Consider the following 25,292-nt stretch of genomic DNA (forward strand, 5'->3'; position numbering starts at 1 on the left):
CCCAAGAAGGCATCAAAACACAGAAATGGAAGCCATTGCCACCCTAAGTAGCATGTGGTCTGCGATCACCTGCACGTGGCATCTAACCGCATTCATTCCACTTTGTTACGTATCTTGTGATTCCAATACAGCCATGCCACTGTGTGTTGAATCTTGGAGTCACAACAGTAGACGTCCATATCAGCTACTACCAAACGCACGTGACCATAGGATCTAATCAGCAAATAAAATCTATTGTGCACCACAATAGTGGGAAACAAAATGTACTAGGGCATCTGAGAGTGTGCCACATTGCCTAAAGATTGGTCAAATGGATCAAATTTTAAAATAAGAGTCCCACGTAATTTTCACACATGTTAATAAAATGGAAATTCCCATAGGACATTTTTCTGAGCATATAAATCCATAACCCCTGAACAAATGTTCATTAAATGTTCACGGCATGATAGCCTTTTCGTCACTGGGTGCCTTTTCTTGGTTTGCTAAAGCTCAAGGAGATGGACGTACAAAGTAGCTATGTGCAGAGGGAGAAAAAATAGGAAGAAGCACAGAGGCAAGTTATGTCAACAGTCATTCAGCCAAGCCAGTATGCACGATTAAGAAGTATTTTTTATCAGTGCTGCATGAAGCTGTTGAGTTTGAAGACACCTCTGCAAGGCATGGGTAACTTATTCAAGAACACTATTTGCTGCTAACAGAATTTGTTTTGTACCAAGTTTGTTTCAGTGTCATTTGGAGATGGTGAGCATCTGGTCATTGGCGGAGCAATGGTTTGTGTGAGATTTAAAGAATAGAAAGAGGTTGAGTAAGTAGTTAGGTGCTTGGTGGTGTATTCAAACTGGCTTTTAAAGTGTTCATTTTGACTTTATCAATTCAGGGAGGGAGGAATGTGCTTTGGAGTGATGCTCATATTTCTTAAAATTAAAGATGATCCTACTGGCTATGTTCTGTCCAGCCTGTAGCTTGGACATGAGCTGCTGGAGTGCCCTGAGGTAGACTGTATAGTCAGGAGAATAAGATGATATGGATAAACAGGATACAGTGGAAGATGCCCAATAAGGGAGGTACTAGGGATAGGCTGTATGGTTGAACGGGCTCACTTTCCATTACCGTTTGCACTTGTTGGGCAAAGGAGAGTTTTGACTCAAATAAAACTCCAAGTTTGGGGTTCCCGCACCTCAGACTGGCAACCATTTTTCCCTGGGAGGTGAGGAGTAGAACATGCGTGGTGAATCACCATCATGGTGGAGTAAGTCCGGGGTCATCACAAGAGGACACCCTTATGTGAAATGAACAGCTTATGCTATCCCATAGTATCTGTGGACCATTCAGTGCAGCACTCTGATCAACTATTACAGTATATTTACTACAGCAGTCAATATCTGGGAACCTCTTACCTTCTTCCATGTGCAGGATGGGGATTCCATGGTAAAGCAATTTCCTAGACATTGGACATGTCTTACATGCTGGTCCTAAATAGTAATAAGTGCATGCATGCTGGTGCATCACTAAGTACTTGTACCAAGAATGTAATCACAGTCAACCCAAGAAAACTTTGCCACATAAGAAAAACAAACAATATTATTGAATTTAAGGAGGTGTTGGGCTCTGGAGAAAACATTATTGATCAGTAACACCATTCTGTTCAAGCCCTGCCCAGTGGCCGGAAGGTGACAAACTGGCACTATATAAAACATGGGACATAAAAGATACCTACAAATATTTTTGGATAAGAAACATAATCTGATCCCTGATAAGTGAAAAACTGAATGTTAACATCACAGCAAGAATGTAGCAAAAACGTATTTTAGTTCTGAAGCTCTATGCTGCGATGGAGGTGGAATTCATTTGAACACAATGACATACATTTTATATTTGATAATGGGTGTTATTTACCAGGGTTCATAATAGTTCTTCTGAGATCTGAAAATAAAGCAAACAAGTAGAGAAATTAGTAGATTTGATGAAGTACCTTTTCTTTTATTAGAGAAGGTTTCATATTCACATAGTGATTTCAATTGATTTATATCTGTTCTTTAACCACTATTGTGGTTTCTGTAAGTAGACTTCTGCCTAGAGTGGTCCTGCCAACACACTGGCCCTTATCAGAGGTTTTCCTGTAGATAGAAGCCAGACTACAACGTTTGCTGCATACAAAACCCCATCACCCACAAAAGAATTTCCCTCTAAGATCGAATCCGCCCCCCTACCTTCCCCCTCCCCCCACACACACAAAGAATATCGCGGGTATTCGTACAGACTTCTCTATACACTACAGGTGATCTGCAGACAAATGCCCCACTGTGGTAGTTTCACAGTATCAGTCACTGATGGGTAAATGTACCAACGTGCGGTGTAGGTACTTTCCCTGGCAAAGCCTCTTCTATACCGTACCCTCCACTTACCATCCCTCTCTTTACAATGCCCCTCCCCCGCTGACAGTTCCCTTTTTGGAGAGGTAAAACGCCACCCAAAGAGGCCATTGGTTGAGAAAATATTAACCAAAATACACCATTTTGCGAGCAGCCCAGACTTCACCCAATGCTGCCACCATGTGAATGATTTTGTTTGGTCTTTTATCACCTGGATACCTTTTTCAGAAAGCACCAGAGGCTGCATGAGGAGGGATTGTGTCTCACACTTCTATTTTAGCATTTCTGGTAATGAGACTGTAGCAAATCCAGACAGTACTGTGAAGCTGGCGCTTGCACAAACCTGCATTTCCAAACGTTTTATCAAATATATTCATGCTGGAAATATATATTACTAAACAGAGGCCAAATGTCTCCCATGACTAAACACAGATGCATATTTAGAAGTGCCCATAGGCAGCATTTTCACCCATGCCTAATCCTCACCCCACTAATAGGCTTCGGCTGCGGGTAGCCCTAATTTTCAAAGGCAGGGGATCCTGGGCCGAACAATGAAGGTTGGTTGCGAATTTCATCATGGCAGTACAAGTAATAGCTTGCTGACGTGCCTGTTTCACCCAGAGAGGTGCTGCCATCAGCCAGGCTTAAAAGCAAGTCTCCAGATAATTCTGATGTCCACCTACAATAACAGGTGACAACAGGGAGGTAGTGAGAGATGTACAGTGCAATCAAATTAAAGTAAATGTTTCTTTAAGAGAATGATATGAAAAATTCAATAACCCCTGTCATATCAACTTCCCTGCAGTTAGACCTGATAGCCCTAGGGTGGTCATCCCCCAACTTTTTGCCTGCCTCCCTCCCTCCCTCCACTTTTATGACACTATTTTCGGTGGTGTTAGGACTTTGCACACTTTACCACTGCTAACCAGTGCTAAAGTGCATATGCTCTCTCCCTTAAACATGGTAACATTGGTTCATTCCCAATTGGCTTATTTAATTTACTTGTAAGTCCCTAGTAAAGTGCACTACATGTACCCAGGATCTTTAGATTGAATGCTACTAGAAGGCCTGCAGCACTGGTTGTGCCACCCACATAAGTAGCCCCTCAACCATGTCTCAGGCCTGCATTTGCAGGGCCTGTGTGTGCAGTTTCATTGCCACTTCGACTTGGCATTTAACAGTACTTGGCAAGCCTTGAACTCCCCTTTTTTACATATAGGTAACCCCTAAGGTAGGCCCTAGGTAACCCATATGGCAGGGTGCTATGAAGATACAAAGCAGGGCATGTAGATGCGTGTTTTATATGTCCTGGTAGTGGAAAACTCCTAAAATCGTTTTCTACTACTATGAGGCCTGCTCTTTTCATAGGACAGCATTAGGGCTACCCTCATATACTGTTTGAGTGGTAGATTCTGATCAGAAATGGGTAACCAGGTCATATTTAGTAAAGCCAGAATGGTAATAGAAAATCCTGCTTATTGGTGAGGTTGGATTTTATATTACTATTTTATAACTGCCACTTTTAGAACGTGAGCATTTCTCTGCACTTAAAATCCATTTGTGCCTTAAAGCCTGTCTCCAATCAATGTCTGGGCTGCGCTGGTTGACAGCTCCCTTGTGCATTTCACCCAGACAACCACAAACACAGGCTACTCAGTCACACCAGCACTCGTTTGCATACCGAATGGGTCTTCCTGGGCTGGAAGGGTGGAGGGCCTGACAATTACAGTTCAAAGGCTAGTGGCCTGCCCTCACACAATGGATTGCCAAACCCCCTACTGGGACCCTGGCAGACAGGCCTGTACTGAAAGGGGACCTTGTGCACTTCAAAACCTCTCTTTGAAGTCTCCCCTACTTCAAAGGCATTTTTGGGTATATAAAATGGGTCACGGACCCTACCAACTCAGACACATCTGGACCTGAACCTGCAACCCTATCAAGAGGAACTGCCTAGCTGCCCAAAGGACTCATCTGGACTGCTTTGCTGACAAGGACTGCTGCCCTGCTGTTGCCTTGCTGCCCTCTGACTTTGCTGAGAAGTGCTCTCCAAGGGCTTGGATTGAGCTGGCCACCTGTTTTCTGAAGTCTCAGGGCCAAAAAGACTTAATCTCTTCAAGAAACTCTTGTGCGCCGAAAACTGACGCACAGCCTGCCAGAAATGAGGCACAGCCATTTTACGACAGAGAAATCGCTGCACAGCCGAGCCGGAACAACGCAGCCTGACTTTCTGAGTGAAGAATATATGCAGCGCCTGCCTTGTGGCCGGAAATTTGATGCACAGCCTACCGGATTGACGCACAGCCGAACAGGAACAACGCAGCCTAACTTCCTGAGTGAAGAATCAACACAGCACCTGCTATGCAACAGAAAATTTGAGGCATCGCCTACCGGATCGACGCAACACCTGTTACTTCTTCCCGCACCCCCAGGATTTTCCCCACATCGTCCCTGGGTGTCAAAAAGATCCCCGTAACGCAGTGAGAAACTAAGACTGCATGCCGGAAACTGATGCAAAGCCCCTTGCAGAGTGGAAAGAAATGACGCATCATCGGTGCCACGTCAGAAATTCCGACACACACCCTATTTCTCCACGCATCTCCTCCTCTGCAGTCTCCGTGCATGTTATTTTTGACACAAACCAGGTACTTTGTGCAAACAAGAGACAAATGTTGATTTCTAAGATTTAAGACTCTTTTTAACCTTGCAAAAGTGATACCTCAACTTGTGCTTATTGAATCTTTAGCGTTTTGACCTTAATTTAACAAGACAAATATCATGTATTTTTCTAAACCTGTGTGGTGTATTTCTGTGGTGTTTTCCCTGTGTTACTGTATGATTTATTGCACAAATACTATACACATTGCCTTCTAAGTTAAGCCTAACTGCTCCGTGCCAAGCTGCGAGAGGGTGGGAACAGGATATTTTGGATTGTGTGTGACTTACCATGTCTAGGATTGTGGTCCCTACTTGGACATGGTGTATACCTCTGCCAACTAGAGACCCCATTTCTAACTCCTACCGACTAACTATATGGCCTCTGATCAAATCTGCAATTGTGCACAGCTCCCAGAAATACAATTTATAGCAAAAAAGAGTTACTGTCTGTGAGAATAATCACCTGAGATCAATCTCGGAAAAGGGAGTCAATGGACTGTTGGCAACTCCCTTACTTCAGAACATTAAACCTCACCCACTTGTAGGTGGCAGGTTTCATCATCAGGTTTGTCCTCACACCAGGACCAATGGTTCCTGTTGTGGGCTACAACACCCTTGAGTAAGGGATGAGCTCTTTCAAGTGTTTTTGGTGATAGATGATATATGAGAGTCAATGGTATGGACGAGGTATGTAGCATGCAAGGTGAGTGTAAGGGAAAGATAAAACTACCTGTTGATGGGAGGAACACCTACTTTTATTCTGGTGCCCCAGGAGTATAGATTAAAATTGAGAGGGGAGTGAGCTTCAGCCTATTAGAGAAGGGTAAACATGTTTCTGCCTGGCTTGTGACCTTACAAAGAATTCTTCAGGACCAATATCAGAAAGTCATCACTCTGCCAAGTATTAGAGCTCACGTATGTATATGTGATAAATTTGATACTGTCAGTGACCCACAGTAGCTATGATAGAAGTCATACTCACCATGAGAAATATAACAGTACAGAAATATGTAGTTCAAAAAAAGTAAAAATTCACTCTGGTGTACTGGTGTGCCTGCAGTGTAAATGTACTAGCTTCACCCTGTGGGTAAGGCTACTTCAATGAGTACGGTAGCTTATAACATGTTATGTAAAGTACAAATAAGTCATTACAGAAGGTAACATGTTTTGATGTCTGCTAACATATTTTAGTATCTGCAAAAATTATTTCTGTTAGTTGGTAATATGCCAAGCTGACAGACGAGATGCTATACTACCTAGTAAAAGTGTACTATTCGTATTTACACAGTCAGCTCCTAATGGATTAGTTTGTCCGCTGTTGTCCATTTTTCTCTATGCAGGATACTTTAAAGAAATAATGGAACTCTTTAACATTTTTTAAAAAGAATATGTCCCGAGTTACTGCAACAGTTTTTATGAGCAGTACATTTACTAATTTATTAATATTTTTAAAAACTCACCGACTTCTGCCGTAAGTACTCCTGAAAACAGAAAAATGTAATATGTGTCATTGAGTTTTGCATTTTCTATATATATAAGAGAAACAGGGCAGAAGTAAAAAAATATTGTGTTGCCAATTCACAAATTGTGTTTCATAGTACCTAGGTCAGTACTACTGAGGTACTAATTATGCACTACCAAATACAGTTCCCACACCTATGGCCAAATATCCGCCTCTGTCTCTCCTATCTTGTCTGTGTACAGTTTTATGCACATGTAGTTATATTTATTAATATGTTTTAATAGTAACTGTGGGAGAAGGAGGGGAAGTGAGGGGGTGTGGGGATTAGCTTTTACTAAATGGGAGAGGTTTAAGGACATTTAAAGAATAATTTAGGGAGAGACATGGCAATAGGAACACACACCCACAAAACAGTAAGGTCATTGCTATTCTAAAACGACACTTCTAAAGTTGCTATAATCCTAAACGTGTCAAAACAGGCTCCAAAGTACTCCTGCCCAGCCTTAGAATAATCCAAACATTACATATCCAGTGGGACTGCAACACACTCTCATTAGAAATCATGGTAAATAAATGTAATTAGTTTGACATTTACTAGCTGTCTATCTATCTATCTATCTATCTATCTATCTATCTATCTATCTATCTATCTATCTATCTATCTATCTATCTATCTATCTATCTATCTATCTATATAGCTATCTATCTATCTATCTATCTATCTATCTATCTATCTATCTATCTATCTATCTATCTATCTATCTATCTATCTATCTATCTATCTATGTTTATGATCAACCAACCCACCTACCAGAGTTACCGGCCCAGGGTCCCTAGTTCAGAGGGCAAAAATATATTGTTTGCCTATCTAAAATATAAGTAAGTTTATAGTTGCAGGGATATTATCATTATTTCAAGCAAGCATGTGGCATGTGGCACAAGAAGAAAAGGAGCCTGAATACAAGAGACAAAATGGCTTTCCACCTCCAATATGTAAGCTTGTGTCCCAGGGAGATGTGAGAATGGAATTCTGATAAGACATTAAAGATGAATGGGTGTGACCCAACCATGTCACACTCTTGCCTTTACCCTATGTAGGAGGGGTATTGGCAGATGACACTGAGTAGGGAATTATCCAAACCAGTGCCTTTAAGGATGAATGAAAGTGGAGTTTGTTATTGTAGGAAGTTGGCTCTGTATGTGCTATTTCAAAGTAAGGAATAGCATGCACAGAGTCCAAGGGTTCCCCTTAGAGGTAAAATAGTGGTAAAAAGAGATAATACTAATGCTCTATTTTGTGGTAGTGTGGTCGAGCAGTAGGCTTATCCAAGGAGTAGTGTTAAGCATTTGTTGTACATACACATAGACAATAAATGAGGTACACACACTCAGAGACAAATCCAGCCAATAGGTTTTGTATAGAAAAATATCTTTTCTTAGTTTATTTTAAGAACCACAGGTTCAAATTCTACATGTAATATCTCATTTGAAAGGTATTGCAGGTAAGTACTTTAGGAACTTTAAATCATAAAAATTGCATGTATACTTTTCAAGTTATTGACAAATAGCTGTTTTAAAAGTGGACACTTAGTGCAATTTTCACAGTTCCTGGGGGAGGTAAGTTTTTGTTAGGTTAACCAGGTAAGTAAGACACTTACAGGGCTTAGTTCTTGGTCCAAGGTAGCCCACCGTTGGGGGTTCAGAGCAACCCCAAAGTCACCACACCAGCAGCTCAGGGCCGGTCAGGTGCAGAGTTCAAAGTGGTGCCCAAAACGCATAGGCTAGAATGGAGAGAAGGGGGTGCCCCGGTTCCGGTCTGCTTGCAGGTAAGTACCCGCGTCTTCGGAGGGCAGACCAGGGGGGTTTTGTAGGACACCGGGGGGGACACAAGTCCACACAGAAATTTCACCCTCAGCGGCGCGGGGGCGGCCGGGTGCAGTGTAGAAACAAGCGTCGGGTTTGTAATGGAAGTCAATGGGAGATCTAGGGATCTCTTCAGCGCTGCAGGCAGGCAAGGGGGGGGTTCCTCGGGGAAACCTCCACTTGGTCAAGGGAGAGGGACTCCTGGGGGTCACTCCTCCAGTGAAAGTCCGGTCCTTCAGGTCCTGGGGGCTGCGGGTGCAGGGTCTCTCCCAGGTGTCGGGACTTAGGATTCAAAGAGTCGCGGTCAGGGGAAGCCTCGGGATTCCCTCTGCAGGCGGCGCTGTGGGGGCTCAGGGGGGACAGGTTTTTGTACTCACAGTCTTAGAGTAGTCCTGGGGTCCCTCCTGAGGTGTTGGATCGCCACCAGCCGAGTCGGGGTCGCCGGGTGCAGTGTTGCAAGTCTCACGCTTCTTGCGGGGAGCTTGCAGGGTTCTTTAGAGCTGCTGGAAACAAAGTTGCAGCTTTTCTTGGAGCAGGTCCGCTGTCCTCGGGAGTTTCTTGTCTTTTCGAAGCAGGGGCAGTCCTCAGAGGATGTCGAGGTCGCTGGTCCCTTTGGAAGGCGTCGCTGGAGCAGAGTTCTTTGGAAGGCAGGAGACAGGCCGGTGAGTTTCTGGAGCCAAGGCAGTTGGTGTCTTCTGGTCTTCCTCTGCAGGGGTTTTCAGCTAGGCAGTCCTTCTTCTTGTAGTTGCAGGAATCTACTTTTCTAGGGTTCAGGGTAGCCCTTAAATACTAAATTTAAGGGCGTGTTTAGGTCTGGGGGGTTAGTAGCCAATGGCTACTAGCCCTGAGGGTGGGTACACCCTCTTTGTGCCTCCTCCCAAGGGGATGGGGTCACAATCCTAACCCTATTGGGGGAATCCTCCATTTGCAAGATGGAGGATTTCTAAAAGTTAGAGTCACTTCAGCTCAGGACACCTTAGGGGCTGTCCTGACTGGCCAGTGACTCCTCCTTGTTGCTTTCTTTGTTCCCTCCAGCCTTGCCGCCAAAAGTGGGGGCCGTGGCCGGAGGGGGCGGGCAACTCCACTAAGCTGGAGTGCCCTGCTGGGCTGTGACAAAGGGGTGAGCCTTTGAGGCTCACCGCCAGGTGTTACAGCTCCTGCCTGGGGGAGGTGTTAGCATCTCCACCCAGTGCAGGCTTTGTTACTGGCCTCAGAGTGACAAAGGCACTCTCCCCATGGGGCCAGCAACATGTCTCTAGTGTGGCAGGCTGCTGGAACCAGTCAGCTTACACAGATAGTTGGTTAAGTTTCAGGGGGCACCTCTAAGGTGCCCTCTGTGGTGTATTTTACAATAAAATGTACACTGGCATCAGTGTGCATTTATTGTGCTGAGAAGTTTGATACCAAACTTCCCAGTTTTCAGTGTAGCCATTATGGTGCTGTGGAGTTCGTGTTTGACAGACTCCCAGACCATATACTCTTATGGCTACCCTGCACTTACAATGTCTAAGGTTTTGTTTAGACACTGTAGGGGTACCATGCTCATGCACTGGTACCCTCACCTATGGTATAGTGCACCCTGCCTTAGGGCTGTAAGGCCTGCTAGAGGGGTGTCTTACCTATACTGCATAGGCAGTGAGAGGCTGGCATGGCACCCTGAGGGGAGTGCCATGTCGACTTACTCGTTTTGTTCTCACTAGCACACACAAGCTGGTAAGCAGTGTGTCTGTGCTGAGTGAGAGGTCTCCAGGGTGGCATAAGACATGCTGCAGCCCTTAGAGACCTTCCTTGGCATCAGGGCCCTTGGTACTAGAAGTACCAGTTACAAGGGACTTATCTGGATGCCAGGGTCTGCCAATTGTGGATACAAAAGTACAGGTTAGGGAAAGAACACTGGTGCTGGGGCCTGGTTAGCAGGCCTCAGCACACTTTCAATTGTAAACATAGCATCAGCAAAGGCAAAAAGTCAGGGGGCAACCATGCCAAGGAGGCATTTCCTTACACAACCCCCCCCCAAACGAAAGAGGATGAGACTAACCTTTCCCAAGAGAGTCTTCATTTTCTAAGTGGAAGAACCTGGAAAGGCCATCTGCATTGGCATGGGCAGTCCCAGGTCTGTGTTCCACTATAAAGTCCATTCCCTGTAGGGAGATGGACCACCTCAACAGTTTAGGATTTTCACCTTTCATTTGCATCAGCCATTTGAGAGGTCTGTGGTCAGTTTGAACTAGGAAGTGAGTCCCAAAGAGGTATGGTCTCAGCTTCTTCAGGGACCAAACCACAGCAAAGGCCTCCCTCTCAATGGCACTCCAACGCTGCTCCCTGGGGAGTAACCTCCTGCTAATGAAAGCAACAGGCTGGTCAAGGCCATCATCATTTGTTTGGGACAAAACTGCCCCTATCCCATGTTCAGAGGCATCAGTCTGCACAATGAACTGCTTAGAATAATCTGGAGCTTTTAGAACTGGTGCTGAGCACATTGCCTGTTTCAGGGTGTCAAAGGCCTGTTGGCATTCCACAGTCCAGTTTACTTTCTTGGGCATTTTCTTGGAGGTGAGTTCAGTGAGGGCTGTCACAATGGATCCATATCCCTTCACAAACCTCCTGTAATACCCAGTCAAGCCAAGGAATGCCCTGACTTGAGTCTGGGTTTTTGGAGCTACCCAGTCCAGAATAGTCTGGATCTTGGGTTGGAGTGGCTGAACTTGGCCTCCACCTACAAGGTGGCCCAAGTAAACCACAGTTCCCTGCCCTATCTGGCATTTGGATGCCTTGATAGAGAGACCTGCAGATTGCAGAGCCTTCAAAACCTTCCTCAGGTGGACCAGGTGATCCTGCCAGGTGGAGCTAAAGACAGCAATATCATCAAGATAAGCTGTGCTAAAGGACTCCAAGCCAGCAAGGACTTGATTCACCAACCTTTGGAAGGTGGCAGGGGCATTCTTTAAACCAAAGGGCATAACAGTAAACTGATAATGCCCATCAGGTGTGGAGAATGCTGTCTTTTCTTTTGCTCCAGGTGCCATTTTTATTTGCCAGTACCCTGCTGTCAAGTCAAAGGTACTGAGAAATTTGGCAGCACCTAATTTATCAATGAGCTCATCAGCTCTTGGAATTGGATGGGCATCTGTCTTGGTGACAGAATTGAGCCCTCTGTAGTCCACACAAAACCTCATCTCTTTCTTTCCATCTTTGGTGTGAGGTTTGGGGACTAAGACCACTGGGCTAGCCCAGGGGCTGTCAGAGCGCTCAATTACTCCCAATTCCAGCATCTTGTGGACTTCCACCTTGATGCTTTCCTTAACATGGTCAGATTGTCTAAAGATTTTGTTCTTGACAGGCATGCTGTCTCCTGTGTCCACATCATGGGTACACAGGTGTGTCTGACCAGGGGTTAAGGAGAAGAGTTCAGGAAACTGTTGTAGGACTCTCCTACAATCAGCTTGCTGTTGGCCAGAGAGGGTGTCTGAGTAGATCACTCCATCTACTGTGCCATCTTTTGGGTCTGATGACAGAAGATCAGGGAGAGGTTCACTCTCTGCCTCCTGATCCTCATCTGTTACCATCAACAGATTGACATCAGCCCTGTCGTGGAAGAGCTTAAGGCGGTTTACATGGATCACCCTCTTGGGGCTCCTGCTTGTGCCCAGGTCCACCAAGTAGGTGACCTGACTCTTCCTCTCTAGTACTGGGTAAGGGCCACTCCATTTGTCCTGGAGTGCCCTGGGAGCCACAGGCTCCAGAACCCAGACTTTCTGCCCTGGTTGGAACTCAACCAGTGCAGCCTTTTGGTCATACCAAAACTTCTGGAGTTGTTGGCTGGCCTCAAGGTTTTTGGTTGCCTTTTCCATGTACTCTGCCATTCTAGAGCGAAGGCCAAGTACATAGTCCACTATGTCCTGTTTAGGCTCATGGAGAGGTCTCTCCCAGCCTTCTTTAACAAGGGCAAGTGGTCCCCTTACAGGATGACCAAACAGAAGTTCAAAGGGTGAGAATCCTACTCCCTTCTGTGGTACCTCCCTGTAAGCGAAAAGCAGACATGGCAGGAGGACATCCCATCTCCTTTTGAGTTTTTCTGGGAGCCCCATGATCATGCCTTTTAATGTCTTGTTGAATCTCTCAACTAAGCCATTAGTTTGTGGATGGTAGGGTGTAGTGAATTTATAAGTCACTCCACACTCATTCCACATGTGCTTTAGGTATGCTGACATGAAGTTGGTACCTCTGTCAGACACCACCTCCTTAGGGAAACCCACTCTGGTAAAGATACCAATGAGGGCCTTGGCTACTGCAGGGGCAGTAGTCGACCTAAGGGGAATAGCTTCAGGATACCTGGTAGCATGATCCACTACTACCAGGATGTACATATTTCCTGAGGCTGTGGGAGGTTCTAGTGGACCAACTATGTCCACACCCACTCTTTCAAAGGGCACCCCCACCACAGGAAGTGGAATGAGGGGGGCCTTTGGATGCCCACCTGTCTTACCACTGGCTTGACAGGTGGGGCAGGAGAGGCAAAACTCCTTAACCATGTTGGACATATTGGGCCAGTAGAAGTGGTTGACTAACCTCTCCCACGTCTTGGTTTGTCCCAAATGTCCAGCAAGGGGAATGTCATGGGCCAATGTTAGGATGAACTCTCTGAACAGCTGAGGCACTACCACTCTCCTAGTGGCACCAGGTTTGGGGTCTCTGGCCTCAGTGTACAGGAGCCCATCTTCCCAATAGACCCTATGTGTTCCATTTTTCTTGCCTTTGGACTCTTCAGCAGCTTGCTGCCTAAGGCCTTCAAGAGAGGGACAGGTTTCTTGTCCCTTACACAGCTCTTCCCTTGAGGGTCCCCCTGGGCCCAAGAGCTCAACCTGATAAGGTTCAAGCTCCAAAGGCTCAGTTCCCTCAGAGGGCAGAACTTCTTCCTGAGAAGAGAGGTTCCCTTTCTTTTGCTGTGTTGCAGTTGGTTTCCCAACTGACTTTCCTTTTCTCTTGGTAGGCTGGGCCATTCTTCCAGACTCCAGCTCTACTTGTTCACCCTGTGCCTTGCACTGTGCTCTGGTTTTCACACACACCAGTTCAGGGATACCCAGCATTGCTGCATGGGTTTTTAGTTCTACCTCAGCCCATGCTGAGGACTCCAGGTCATTTCCAAGCAGACAGTCCACTGGGATATTTGAGGAGACCACCACCTGTTTCAGGCCATTGACCCCTCCCCATTCTAAAGTAACCATTGCCATGGGATGTACTTTTCTCTGATTGTCAGCGTTGGTGACTGTGTAAGTTTTTCCAGTCAGGTATTGGCCAGGGGAAACCAGTTTCTCTGTCACCATGGTGACACTGGCACCTGTATCCCTCAGGCCCTCTATTCTAGTCCCATTAATTAAGAGTTGCTGTCTGTATTTTTGCATGTTAGGCGGCCAGACAGCAAGTGTGGCTAAATCCACCCCACCCTCAGAAACTAGAGTAGCTTCAGTGTGGACCCTGATTTGCTCTGGGCACACTGTTGATCCCACTTGGAGACTAGCCATACCAGTGTTACCTGGATGGGAGTTTGGAGTGGAACCTTTCTTGGGACAGGCCTTGTCTCCAGTTTGGTGTCCATGCTGTTTACAGCTATGACACCAGGCCTTTTTGGGATCAAAGTTTTTACCCTTGTACCCATTGTTTTGTGAAGAGGCTCTGGGCCCACCCTCCTGTGCAGGTTTTTGGGGGCCTGTAGAAGACTCTTTACTATTTTTAGTTTTGGTTGTCTCATCACCCTTCTGCTGGGGAGTCTTTGTGACCCCTTTCTTTTGGTCACCCCCTGTTGAAGTCTTGGACACCCTTGTCTTGACCCAATGGTCCGCCTTCTTTCCCAATTCTTGGGGAGAAATTGGTCCTAGGTCTACCAGATGCTGATGCAGTTTATCATTGAAACAATTACTTAACAGGTGTTCTTTCACAAATAAATTGTACAGCCCATCATAATTACTTACACCACTGCCTTGAATCCAACCATCTAGTGTTTTCACTGAGTAGTCAACAAAGTCAACCCAGGTCTGGCTCGAGGATTTTTGAGCCCCCCTGAACCTAATCCTGTACTCCTCAGTGGAGAATCCAAAGCCCTCAATCAGGGTACCCTTCATGAGGTCATAGGATTCTGCATCTTGTCCAGAGAGTGTGAGGAGTCTATCCCTACACTTTCCTGTGAACATTTCCCAAAGGAGAGCACCCCAGTGAGATCTGTTCACTTTTCTGGTTACAAAAGCCCTCTCAAAAGCTGTGAACCATTTGGTGATGTCATCACCATCTTCATATTTAGTTACAATCCCTTTAGGGATTTTCAACATGTCAGGAGAATCTCTGACCCTATTTATGTTGCTGCCACCATTGATGGGTCCTAGGCCCATCTCTTGTCTTTCCCTCTCTATGGCTAGGATCTGTCTTTCCAAAGCCAATCTTTTGGCCATCCTGGCTAACTGGATGTCCTCTTCACTGGGGCTATCCTCAGTGATTTCAGAGGTGTTGGTCTCTCCTGTGAGGGAACCAGCATCTCTGACTATTATTTTTGGAGTCAGGGTTTGAGGGACCCTGTTCTCCCTAGATAGGACTGGTAGGGGGGAATTGTCCTCCAAGTCACTATCCTCTTCCTCTGAGTTGCCACCCTCAGAGGGGTTGGCCTTTTCAAACTCTGCCAAAAGCTCCTGGAGCTGTATTTTGGTAGGTTTGGGGCCCATTGTTATTTTCTTTATTTTACAGAGTGACCTTAGCTCCCTCATCTTAAGATGGAGGTAAGGTGTGGTGTCGAGTTCCACCACAGTCACATCTGTGCTAGACATTTTGCTTCTAAAAGTTGGAATACTTTTTAAGAATCTACAACTAGTTCTAGGTTCTAATTCAAACTTTTACACTCTAAAAGAAATGCTAAACAGGATCTAACACAAGGCCCTAGCAGGTCTTTTAAGAATTTAGAAAACTTTTCAAATTGCAAAAATCAATTTCTAATGACAATTTTGGAATTTGTCGTGTGATCAGGTATTGGCTGAGTAGTCCAGCAAATGCAAAGTCTTGTACCCCACCGCTGATCCACCAATGTAGGAAGTTGGCTCTGTATGTGCTATTTCAAAGTAAGGAATAGCATGCACAGAGTCCAAGGGTTCCCCTTAGAGGTAAAATAGTGGTAAAAAGAGATAATACTAATGCTCTATTTTGTGGTAGTGTGGTCGAGCAGTAGGCTTATCCAAGGAGTAGTGTTAAGCATTTGTTGTACATACACATAGACAATAAATGAGGTACACACACTCAGAGACAAATCCAGCCAATAGGTTTTGTATAGAAAAATATCTTTTCTTAGTTTATTTTAAGAACCACAGGTTCAAATTCTACATGTAATATCTCATTTGAAAGGTATTGCAGGTAAGTACTTTAGGAACTTTAAATCATAAAAATTGCATGTATACTTTTCAAGTTATTGACAAATAGCTGTTTTAAAAGTGGACACTTAGTGCAATTTTCACAGTTCCTGGGGGAGGTAAGTTTTTGTTAGGTTAACCAGGTAAGTAAGACACTTACAGGGCTTAGTTCTTGGTCCAAGGTAGCCCACCGTTGGGGGTTCAGAGCAACCCCAAAGTCACCACACCAGCAGCTCAGGGCCGGTCAGGTGCAGAGTTCAAAGTGGTGCCCAAAACGCATAGGCTAGAATGGAGAGAAGGGGGTGCCCCGGTTCCGGTCTGCTTGCAGGTAAGTACCCGCGTCTTCGGAGGGCAGACCAGGGGGGTTTTGTAGGACACCGGGGGGGACACAAGTCCACACAGAAATTTCACCCTCAGCGGCGCGGGGGCGGCCGGGTGCAGTGTAGAAACAAGCGTTGGGTTTGTAATGGAAGTCAATGGGAGATCTAGGGATCTCTTCAGCGCTGCAGGCAGGCAAGGGGGGGGTTCCTCGGGGAAACCTCCACTTGGTCAAGGGAGAGGGACTCCTGGGGGTCACTCCTCCAGTGAAAGTCCGGTCCTTCAGGTCCTGGGGGCTGCGGGTGCAGGGTCTCTCCCAGGTGTCGGGACTTAGGATTCAAAGAGTCGCGGTCAGGGGAAGCCTCGGGATTCCCTCTGCAGGCGGCGCTGTGGGGGCTCAGGGGGGACAGGTTTTTGTACTCACAGTCTTAGAGTAGTCCTGGGGTCCCTCCTGAGGTGTTGGATCGCCACCAGCCGAGTCGGGGTCGCCGGGTGCAGTGTTGCAAGTCTCACGCTTCTTGCGGGGAGCTTGCAGGGTTCTTTAGAGCTGCTGGAAACAAAGTTGCAGCTTTTCTTGGAGCAGGTCCGCTGTCCTCGGGAGTTTCTTGTCTTTTCGAAGCAGGGGCAGTCCTCAGAGGATGTCGAGGTCGCTGGTCCCTTTGGAAGGCGTCGCTGGAGCAGAGTTCTTTGGAAGGCAGGAGACAGGCCGGTGAGTTTCTGGAGCCAAGGCAGTTGGTGTCTTCTGGTCTTCCTCTGCAGGGGTTTTCAGCTAGGCAGTCCTTCTTCTTGTAGTTGCAGGAATCTACTTTTCTAGGGTTCAGGGTAGCCCTTAAATACTAAATTTAAGGGCGTGTTTAGGTCTGGGGGGTTAGTAGCCAATGGCTACTAGCCCTGAGGGTGGGTACACCCTCTTTGTGCCTCCTCCCAAGGGGATGGGGTCACAATCCTAACCCTATTGGGGGAATCCTCCATCTGCAAGATGGAGGATTTCTAAAAGTTAGAGTCACTTCAGCTCAGGACACCTTAGGGGCTGTCCTGACTGGCCAGTGACTCCTCCTTGTTGCTTTCTTTGTTCCCTCCAGCCTTGCCGCCAAAAGTGGGGGCCGTGGCCGGAGGGGGCGGGCAACTCCACTAAGCTGGAGTGCCCTGCTGGGCTGTGACAAAGGGGTGAGCCTTTGAGGCTCACCGCCAGGTGTTACAGCTCCTGCCTGGGGGAGGTGTTAGCATCTCCACCCAGTGCAGGCTTTGTTACTGGCCTCAGAGTGACAAAGGCACTCTCCCCATGGGGCCAGCAACATGTCTCTAGTGTGGCAGGCTGCTGGAACCAGTCAGCTTACACAGATAGTTGGTTAAGTTTCAGGGGGCACCTCTAAGGTGCCCTCTGTGGTGTATTTTACAATAAAATGTACACTGGCATCAGTGTGCATTTATTGTGCTGAGAAGTTTGATACCAAACTTCCCAGTTTTCAGTGTAGCCATTATGGTGCTGTGGAGTTCGTGTTTGACAGACTCCCAGACCATATACTCTTATGGCTACCCTGCACTTACAATGTCTAAGGTTTTGTTTAGACACTGTAGGGGTACCATGCTCATGCACTGGTACCCTCACCTATGGTATAGTGCACCCTGCCTTAGGGCTGTAAGGCCTGCTAGAGGGGTGTCTTACCTATACTGCATAGGCAGTGAGAGGCTGGCATGGCACCCTGAGGGGAGTGCCATGTCGACTTACTCGTTTTGTTCTCACTAGCACACACAAGCTGGTAAGCAGTGTGTCTGTGCTGAGTGAGAGGTCTCCAGGGTGGCATAAGACATGCTGCAGCCCTTAGAGACCTTCCTTGGCATCAGGGCCCTTGGTACTAGAAGTACCAGTTACAAGGGACTTATCTGGATGCCAGGGTCTGCCAATTGTGGATACAAAAGTACAGGTTAGGGAAAGAACACTGGTGCTGGGGCCTGGTTAGCAGGCCTCAGCACACTTTCAATTGTAAACATAGCATCAGCAAAGGCAAAAAGTCAGGGGGCAACCATGCCAAGGAGGCATTTCCTTACAGTTATATAATTAATCCAAGTTCATTAACCATGCAGACATGGTCCTTATTACAGAAATTAGATTTTGTATTATGCAAATAAAGAAGAGAGTCCAATACTGAACTGTTATTTACCTAGATATTTCGTGCACTCATAAACCAACAATGGTTCAATACATTTTTCAATAATGATTAATAAAATTGTTTACACAAAGGTAATATACTGTAATTTCTTTAAATATGTCTATTTTGTTAAAGTAAGTCCTGACCTAAAATACCAGGGGTTGGGTCCCTCACCACCAACCACCTCTGCTCTGCACCTTGTCTGGTATTCACTGTGCTCCAGCTCCTCCCTTGAGCCATCAAATTTAAATGATCATCCCAACACCAGAATGGGTAGCAGTTTGCACCCATCCTCATCTCTACACTGATTCAGTCACTAGCGTTCATGCATAGTAACATGTACCCCCCGAAATGACCATGCTTCAGTTTTACAACCTTGCACCGTGCCCAGTTTTCAACAAGCAGACATTATCAGGCCAATTCTCATGACATCAAGCTCAATCCTGCACTCCCCATCTACAGTATGAGTTTTGCTACCTCACCTCAATCTGCAGGAAGTGAGCAGCTTTCCACATTCATCATGTCCCCCCCTCCTTAAGCATTTTCTGAAGGAGGGACTTACCAAGTTGCGAGGAAAGAACATCTGCAAAACAATATGAATAACTGAAGGTTATCCTCAAACTACTTATAAGTATGCAGAACACATTTCATTCTCCTGTGGCCCATGACGTGACAACAGTGTAGTTTAGAGGTGAGGAGTTAAATACGCAGTAGTAGTCATAACTTTCTGAACAAACAACAATGATATGATGGAAAACACAGCCTCCCGTGACCACTTTATATTTAACCTGAAGCTGGTGAAATTCTAGTTTCTTCCATTATTTTATTCGTGCCAAAGTGCTGTTTGTTGCCTAACCCATTTTTCAGTCATTGACGATAGGTTCAATAAGATAAGTTACAAGATATTTTTTGATTTAAAGTGAGATAAGGATCAATCTTCAAATTTTGTTTACATTAAAGGATATTGGCAATGTGAGGATGGGCACCAAGATTAGGGTTCTGCAAAAAGTCAGGGTGACAGTTATAAGCAAATTTAGGGATAAGGGATATAAGAAAAGGTTGGTTTGATTGAAAAGCAAAACACTTATTTCATCCAAAATGTTTTATTAAAACCCCCAACAACCCAATACATAGTAAAATGTGGATGTTTTGTTGAAGTGATTTTTAATTGAAATCTTTCTCTGAAATGTATTAAGATGGGTATGATGAAATAACTTATTTCTGACCATAAGTCCTTACTGTACAACCAATACTTTAACAGGATTCCATGTCAGTTTTCTATAAAGTGGCTGACTTATGAAAAAGACCATTAGTAGGACAGTAGTAGTCTATTTGGCAACCTATGAATGTTACCATGAGGTAAAAAGTGAATAATTGAAGAAACCTGCTTCTTAGATTAAAGTTTAGTTTTGTGCTTCTGGAGCCAGCCAGCTTCAAAAACTTAATTACCTACACCCATTGGTATTATACAGTCTTACAAGTTAAGACTGCAGAACGTTCCCAAAGGGAGTACCAATGCTGTGAGAAGAGCTATCCAACTGGTTCAAAGAATCTGAGATCTACAGTAGTTTCACTCATGACACTTTAAGCGGGCCAGTCGGATTTCTATCACAACTGTAATCAGAATGGTCCTCTAATTCTAGGCAAGAAATACTTGAATACAGTTGTAAATATGCAAAAGAAAAGTTAACCTTGAAAACCACTGTGAATTTGTTGCCACAGAGCTCTGCGTGTAACCTAAAACATGCCTATGTTCCGGGATTACTGACTCCGCCTTTCATTCTACGGAAGCCGAAACATTGGCTTCTATTGAGTAGAATATAATTGCACCCAGACTAGCAGTGTTATATTGCATGCTATGTACAATATTCTTACCAGACTTCCCTAGAGAGACAGTTGGGGCTTAGACTGACTAACTAATTCTGAAATGTTCAGCCTTTGATTTCAACTCTTCTTGCAGAAGTAGCTCAGATGAATGAAATGACCTAGATGGTGTATGAGGGTCATTAAAACTGAATTGGGGCATTGTACTTGAGGTTTTTGAGTTTATCTGGACCATGACTTGGCACTAGGGTTATTCAATACCTTTGGAGTGATAGGTAAGACGTAGGGAGACGTTATCTTCTACCCTCATAAAATCTCTCTCTCCCCTCTTGGAGGACATTATAATATTATGGGGCTTTAGTGCATCTCTGGATAACATACTATGTGCAACAGTCAGGATGGAAAAACAAGGAGCAAATGAGAACAGAAAGGAGTAAATAATTTCTCATTTAGAAGACACATACACGTGGAGCAAGGAAACAAAAAGTTAATAGAGATAAATTGATCTCAGGGTTGTGTTACAACAATGGGACTAGTCAAACCATTTTTGTTTCTGAAGACCATAGTGTGCAATACTTTAAAAAGGAAATTCAGAAGTAAAGCAAAATCATTCACAGAAAAGGCTTTGTGAAATGGTCAGTATGACACTAAAGGTATGAGCATAGAGATATGATTTGGGCTGAAGTTGTGACACAAGGCCTCCATGGAATGGATCATATGATACCAGAGGTAGGAGGACGCTGCTGCCCTGTGTCCAATTTTTTTCCAGTTAACTGGCAACGTTGGAATCCTGTGTAGCCCAGAACAAAGCTGCATGACGGTTGGACTAGCTTGGAATCTAAAACTTGGAGCTCTTCTGACCAGATGTTTGAGACCGACCGTCAGCTCCGAGAAGATTAACCTGACTTCTATCTCATTCTCCTTGACTTCATGTCAGACACATACCCCAGGTTGGCCCTTCGTGTCATTTTATCCCAACCTAACATTTCCTACCCTAATTTATATTCAAATGGATGTGCTTGTAGGTTAGTCAATAGATGTGTCTAGGTTCCAGAAATCTCTCTGAAGTAAAGTATTAACTCTTTTTGATTTTCCATTGATTTGCAATACAATGCTTTTCGCCAGTGATTAATAGTGGTGCAATGTTTTTATTTCTTTTGTTTTTAATTAATTTTGAACATTTTCTTCATTTTTATATATGGGTGATATTATGGTGGCATTTTCCTTTTTCTATAATGTGTTCTAACATCTTAAACAATTTTCTTAAACCTTCAACGTTTATATATGTGAGGATAAAATTAATGTCTCAATACAATTACACTACGTTCAACTAGGCTTGCGAAAACTAATTAAGGTTGTATCTTAACTACTTTATTATATTGTAACTCCATAAAAATAAGGGGTTAGCATAAGGGTCTAGTATAGTAAATAAGCTCATCAAATACCTACCATTGTGTCATAACAAAACATTGAAACCTTTATAAGTTTTCATTTTAAAATTACTTTTCCCATACAATGATGTCACATAAACTTGTTTTTAAATAATAGTTTCTTATTGGACTATTTTATTGATTGATTTGTTGTATAAGACTGCATCTTATAGCTCTGATGAGTCACTTTTCACAGTCACCAACGTACCAAGGTTGTATTGAAGGTCTGTTTAGCTCTGTGGATGGAATGCTGGGCATGCGCCACAAGGCTGGCTTTGCTTAGTAAGTACATATGCAGATTAATATATTTTTCAGTGACATTCAACACCCAAACTCACTTAATCACACAATAACTTCCCCAATGATCTTACCTTTTTCTCTGTGTTGCTTCCTAATGTACCACCATACACCAAATGTGAATAATACGAATATGGTTAATAAGAATGCAAAAGCCACCATCCACTGAGAGGCTTTTGGGAAGAAGGCATCTAGAAGGAAAGGAGTGTTATAATTACTAAGATGCAGGAAGAACCATGGGTACCACTTCCACGATTGCACTACCACATCCAAACATCAGCACATTTAAATCACCCCATTACACTACTCCCTCAAATCATAAAACCACCTCCCAGGACCACATTACCATGCACAGCACTACACTGTGACTATCATATATTGAATAACTACTCTTAGCAATGTATTATGAGCTACAGCACTGAACTATCTCTCCGGACACTTCACTCGTACTCCACTTTAACTCCATACACTTGTACAATCACCTCCAGTTATATTCCAGTCAGTCATAAATAATTTATTCAACTCATTTAAGCGATTAAAGTTAGCATCAAATAAAATACAGTGCATTACATAATTACTCCACATAGCATTAAGAAATATAAATAAACGCATTCGTTAAAAACCTCTATTCTCAGTAGTTGCTACAAGTCAAAAGAACACTCAAAATAAAATTCAGCACTGTATTGATAACCTCTTTATTTCCCAGGCTCTGCAAATAAGCAAAGGCCAGTTCAGTAGATCTAATTTCTACCAATATTAACAATGGGCAGAGAAACTGCCGACATATAAGGTACAAAATAAAATAAAGTGCTTTGTGCAGGGACTAGAAGGTAGGACGGGAAAGGATGCTATGTGAAATTATATACAGGTTCAGCGCAGGATATACTTTGGCATGAGAGGGTTCCTGCGAATCCTCTGCCACCCCAACTCCCCTATCCGCCATGCGAGTAGCATGGGTCTATTTATAAAAGAGCTATTTTACTCTGCATGCTGCTCCGGCAGTGAGGGCATCTGAGGGGGAAAATTCTGGGATGTCTAAAGTTGTCAAAGTAATTCTGCTATGTACTTAGGCCATGGTATATCTAATGCCCTATCCAGGCCTATGTAGTCAGCCAACACTAGTCTGCAGAAATCGGCTTTTGGATTCTTTCAAACTCTAAGCCAAAGTAGCATAGGCTGCAGTTTAATGTAGTCTTCTATGAACTCAAGTCTGGCTTCTTTGTGGCAAAACGATGTAGGAGTTGACTGCGGAGCTGCCAGCAGCCTTCTCAGAATTTGTTTTCAGCAATTTGGAGACAATTACTATTGGCATAGCCCCAAACACCAGCACCAAAAGAGGCAATATATAGACACTTGCTCCTAAGAACTCAAAGCAATTCTTTCACAGGTTCATACCCCAGCCTTTTAGAGAATCTAAAAACAGCGTCAATAGGAATTGTAAAACTCTTATACTCCTTAAAAGGTTCCAATTAAAATCAGCATCAACAGGCACAACTAGATAGGTAAAATGGGGGATGTTTTGATCTCTGAGCCACCAAGCAAAAATTTCCTAGTTTTAGCTAATTTTGGACCACATTTAATTTTAAACAATTTAGTTATATTTGTTTTAAGGCCCAGGTAAGTCTTAAACCTATTGAAAGCATTAAAAAAAGATTGTAGGTCACTGACTGTTCTCGCTATTAGGACCGCATCATTTGTGTAAAGTAGTACAGGAACTTCACACGAATACACAGATAGTTGTCAAGGCGATTAATATATAGAAGAAAAGGGCCTAAACACAACCTTGCCTTACCCCCATTGCAGATGGAAACTCCGGTTATAATCTTCACACTATGAGCTTCGACTGCATATTCTGTGTTCAATCACACAGGGAGTGACCAACATCGCCGAGCACACCTAGAGTGTTAGGAACAGGCTTCACCCAGAGTCTGCTTACTAGCATTCTGCTGATTGGCCAAAATAGTAGAAGGTCATGCACAGCGTGGATTGGCAGGAGAGCACTGCTTGACCAGGACCTGCCCAACCACTGAGACTAGAAGGACGGTCACCCACGCTCTGGTCAGCAGCAAATTGGACTAAGGCAGTACACTCTACACCGGCATCACAAAGAAGCTACAAGCAATGCTACAGAGAATCCAGAATGCAGCAGCCAGACTCACCCTGGACATCCCCAGCCACAGCCACATCTCTGCCTACCTCAAAGACCTCCACTGGCTCCCAGTTGACAAACACATCACCTTCAAGCTATTGACTCACACTTCCAAAGCACTTCACAACATCAAACCAGACTACCTCAACTGCAGCTTGACCTTCTACACTCCCACCAGGCAACTCCGATCTGCCCATCTCGCCCTCGCCCCCATCCTCAAAATCCGGAAAAGCACAACTGGTGGTAAATCCTTCTCCTATCTCGCAGCCCGGACATGGAATACTCTCCCACTCAACCTCAGACAGACCAAATCACTGAAGCAATTCAGGAAGCACTTCAAGACCCGGCTCTTCGAGTGATCAACACGCCCACAACAGCGCCTTGAGACCAGACAGGTGATATGCCACGCTCTACAAGTATTAATTGATTGGATTTGTGTGGAAGATTGAACTGTAGAATAATATTGGTGTAGGTCAAGAGATCACGTGATAGTTGCACTCAAGCCAGACATAAACATCCATGTAGTGCCATCTGTGCTGCGGACAGAGAAAACACCATAAACTATCTACTTATCTAAGACACTTTAATAGCTCTATAATGTCATGTGTCTGTCCCTGAAAAATCAAGGTCATGGAGCTTTTTTATTTAAGCATGCAACTTCTACACATTGAAAACATGTACCCCTGGCTCCCAACATGGGTGTGGAGCTAAAGCCCCTCTCTAGCGATGCTCACATTATTGTTTTGTGACACCTGAGCTGTCAAGCAGGACCATATAAACTAAGGACCCTCACACCATGGTAGCTTTACACCATGGTGTGGTAATAATTTTGAATTTTTTGCTTGCCATTACTGCCAGACATTACCTGGCGGTAACGAGCAGTATCTGATATCCCCTCGGTGGTGCGAGGGAGGCCCTTGATGTCAGGAAGGTACAAATAGAGCACCAGTGCTTAATCTGTTAATCCTAATTTCATCTCATGCCTCTTCCTTCCTCCACCCTACACTTCCTGGCTCTCAGTCTCACGTTGGGGTTTCTTTTTCATTTCTTAGCAGTGTTTTTTTCTCTCCTCCCTTTTCTTTGTCCCTTTTCTGACTTTCTCTCCATTGCTACAGCTGAAAGTCTGATGATGAAAAATGGGCCCTGGAACTCAAAAATAACTAGCGCTACCCACCACCTACAACCAGTGGAATAAGAAAAACTGTGCCCCTGCAAGGTGCAGTGAAGCCACCACCCACTATAGGCCAGGTCTCGCTGAGCTATGCCACTCAATATGCAGAATCCCATGAACCTGTCTTTTTCTCTCTTCTTTCTTTCTCTCTAACCCAGTCTTCCATTTTTCTCTTGATCATGTCTTTATCCCATCTTTCCCCTTCTCTTGGTCCTC

The 25,292-nt window shown here is 44.6% G+C and overlaps 1 protein-coding gene across 1 annotated transcript in view; it reads right to left on the bottom strand.

Annotated features, from left to right (window-relative positions):
• Positions 1 to 25,292, bottom strand: part of LOC138301481 (butyrophilin subfamily 1 member A1-like) — a 57,316-nt gene that overhangs the window by 4,205 nt on the left and 27,819 nt on the right. The window contains exons 5-8 of the mRNA XM_069241992.1: positions 21,831 to 21,947; positions 18,768 to 18,788; positions 6,488 to 6,508; positions 1,897 to 1,923 (exon numbers count right to left, since the gene is read on the bottom strand). Coding sequence (XP_069098093.1) covers positions 1,897 to 1,923; positions 6,488 to 6,508; positions 18,768 to 18,788; positions 21,831 to 21,947 — 186 coding nt within the window. The remainder of the gene's footprint in view (positions 1 to 1,896; positions 1,924 to 6,487; positions 6,509 to 18,767; positions 18,789 to 21,830; positions 21,948 to 25,292) is intronic.

The sequence above is a fragment of the Pleurodeles waltl genome, chromosome 6 (assembly GCF_031143425.1).
Source record: "Pleurodeles waltl isolate 20211129_DDA chromosome 6, aPleWal1.hap1.20221129, whole genome shotgun sequence".
Lineage (NCBI taxonomy): Eukaryota > Metazoa > Chordata > Amphibia > Caudata > Salamandridae > Pleurodeles > Pleurodeles waltl.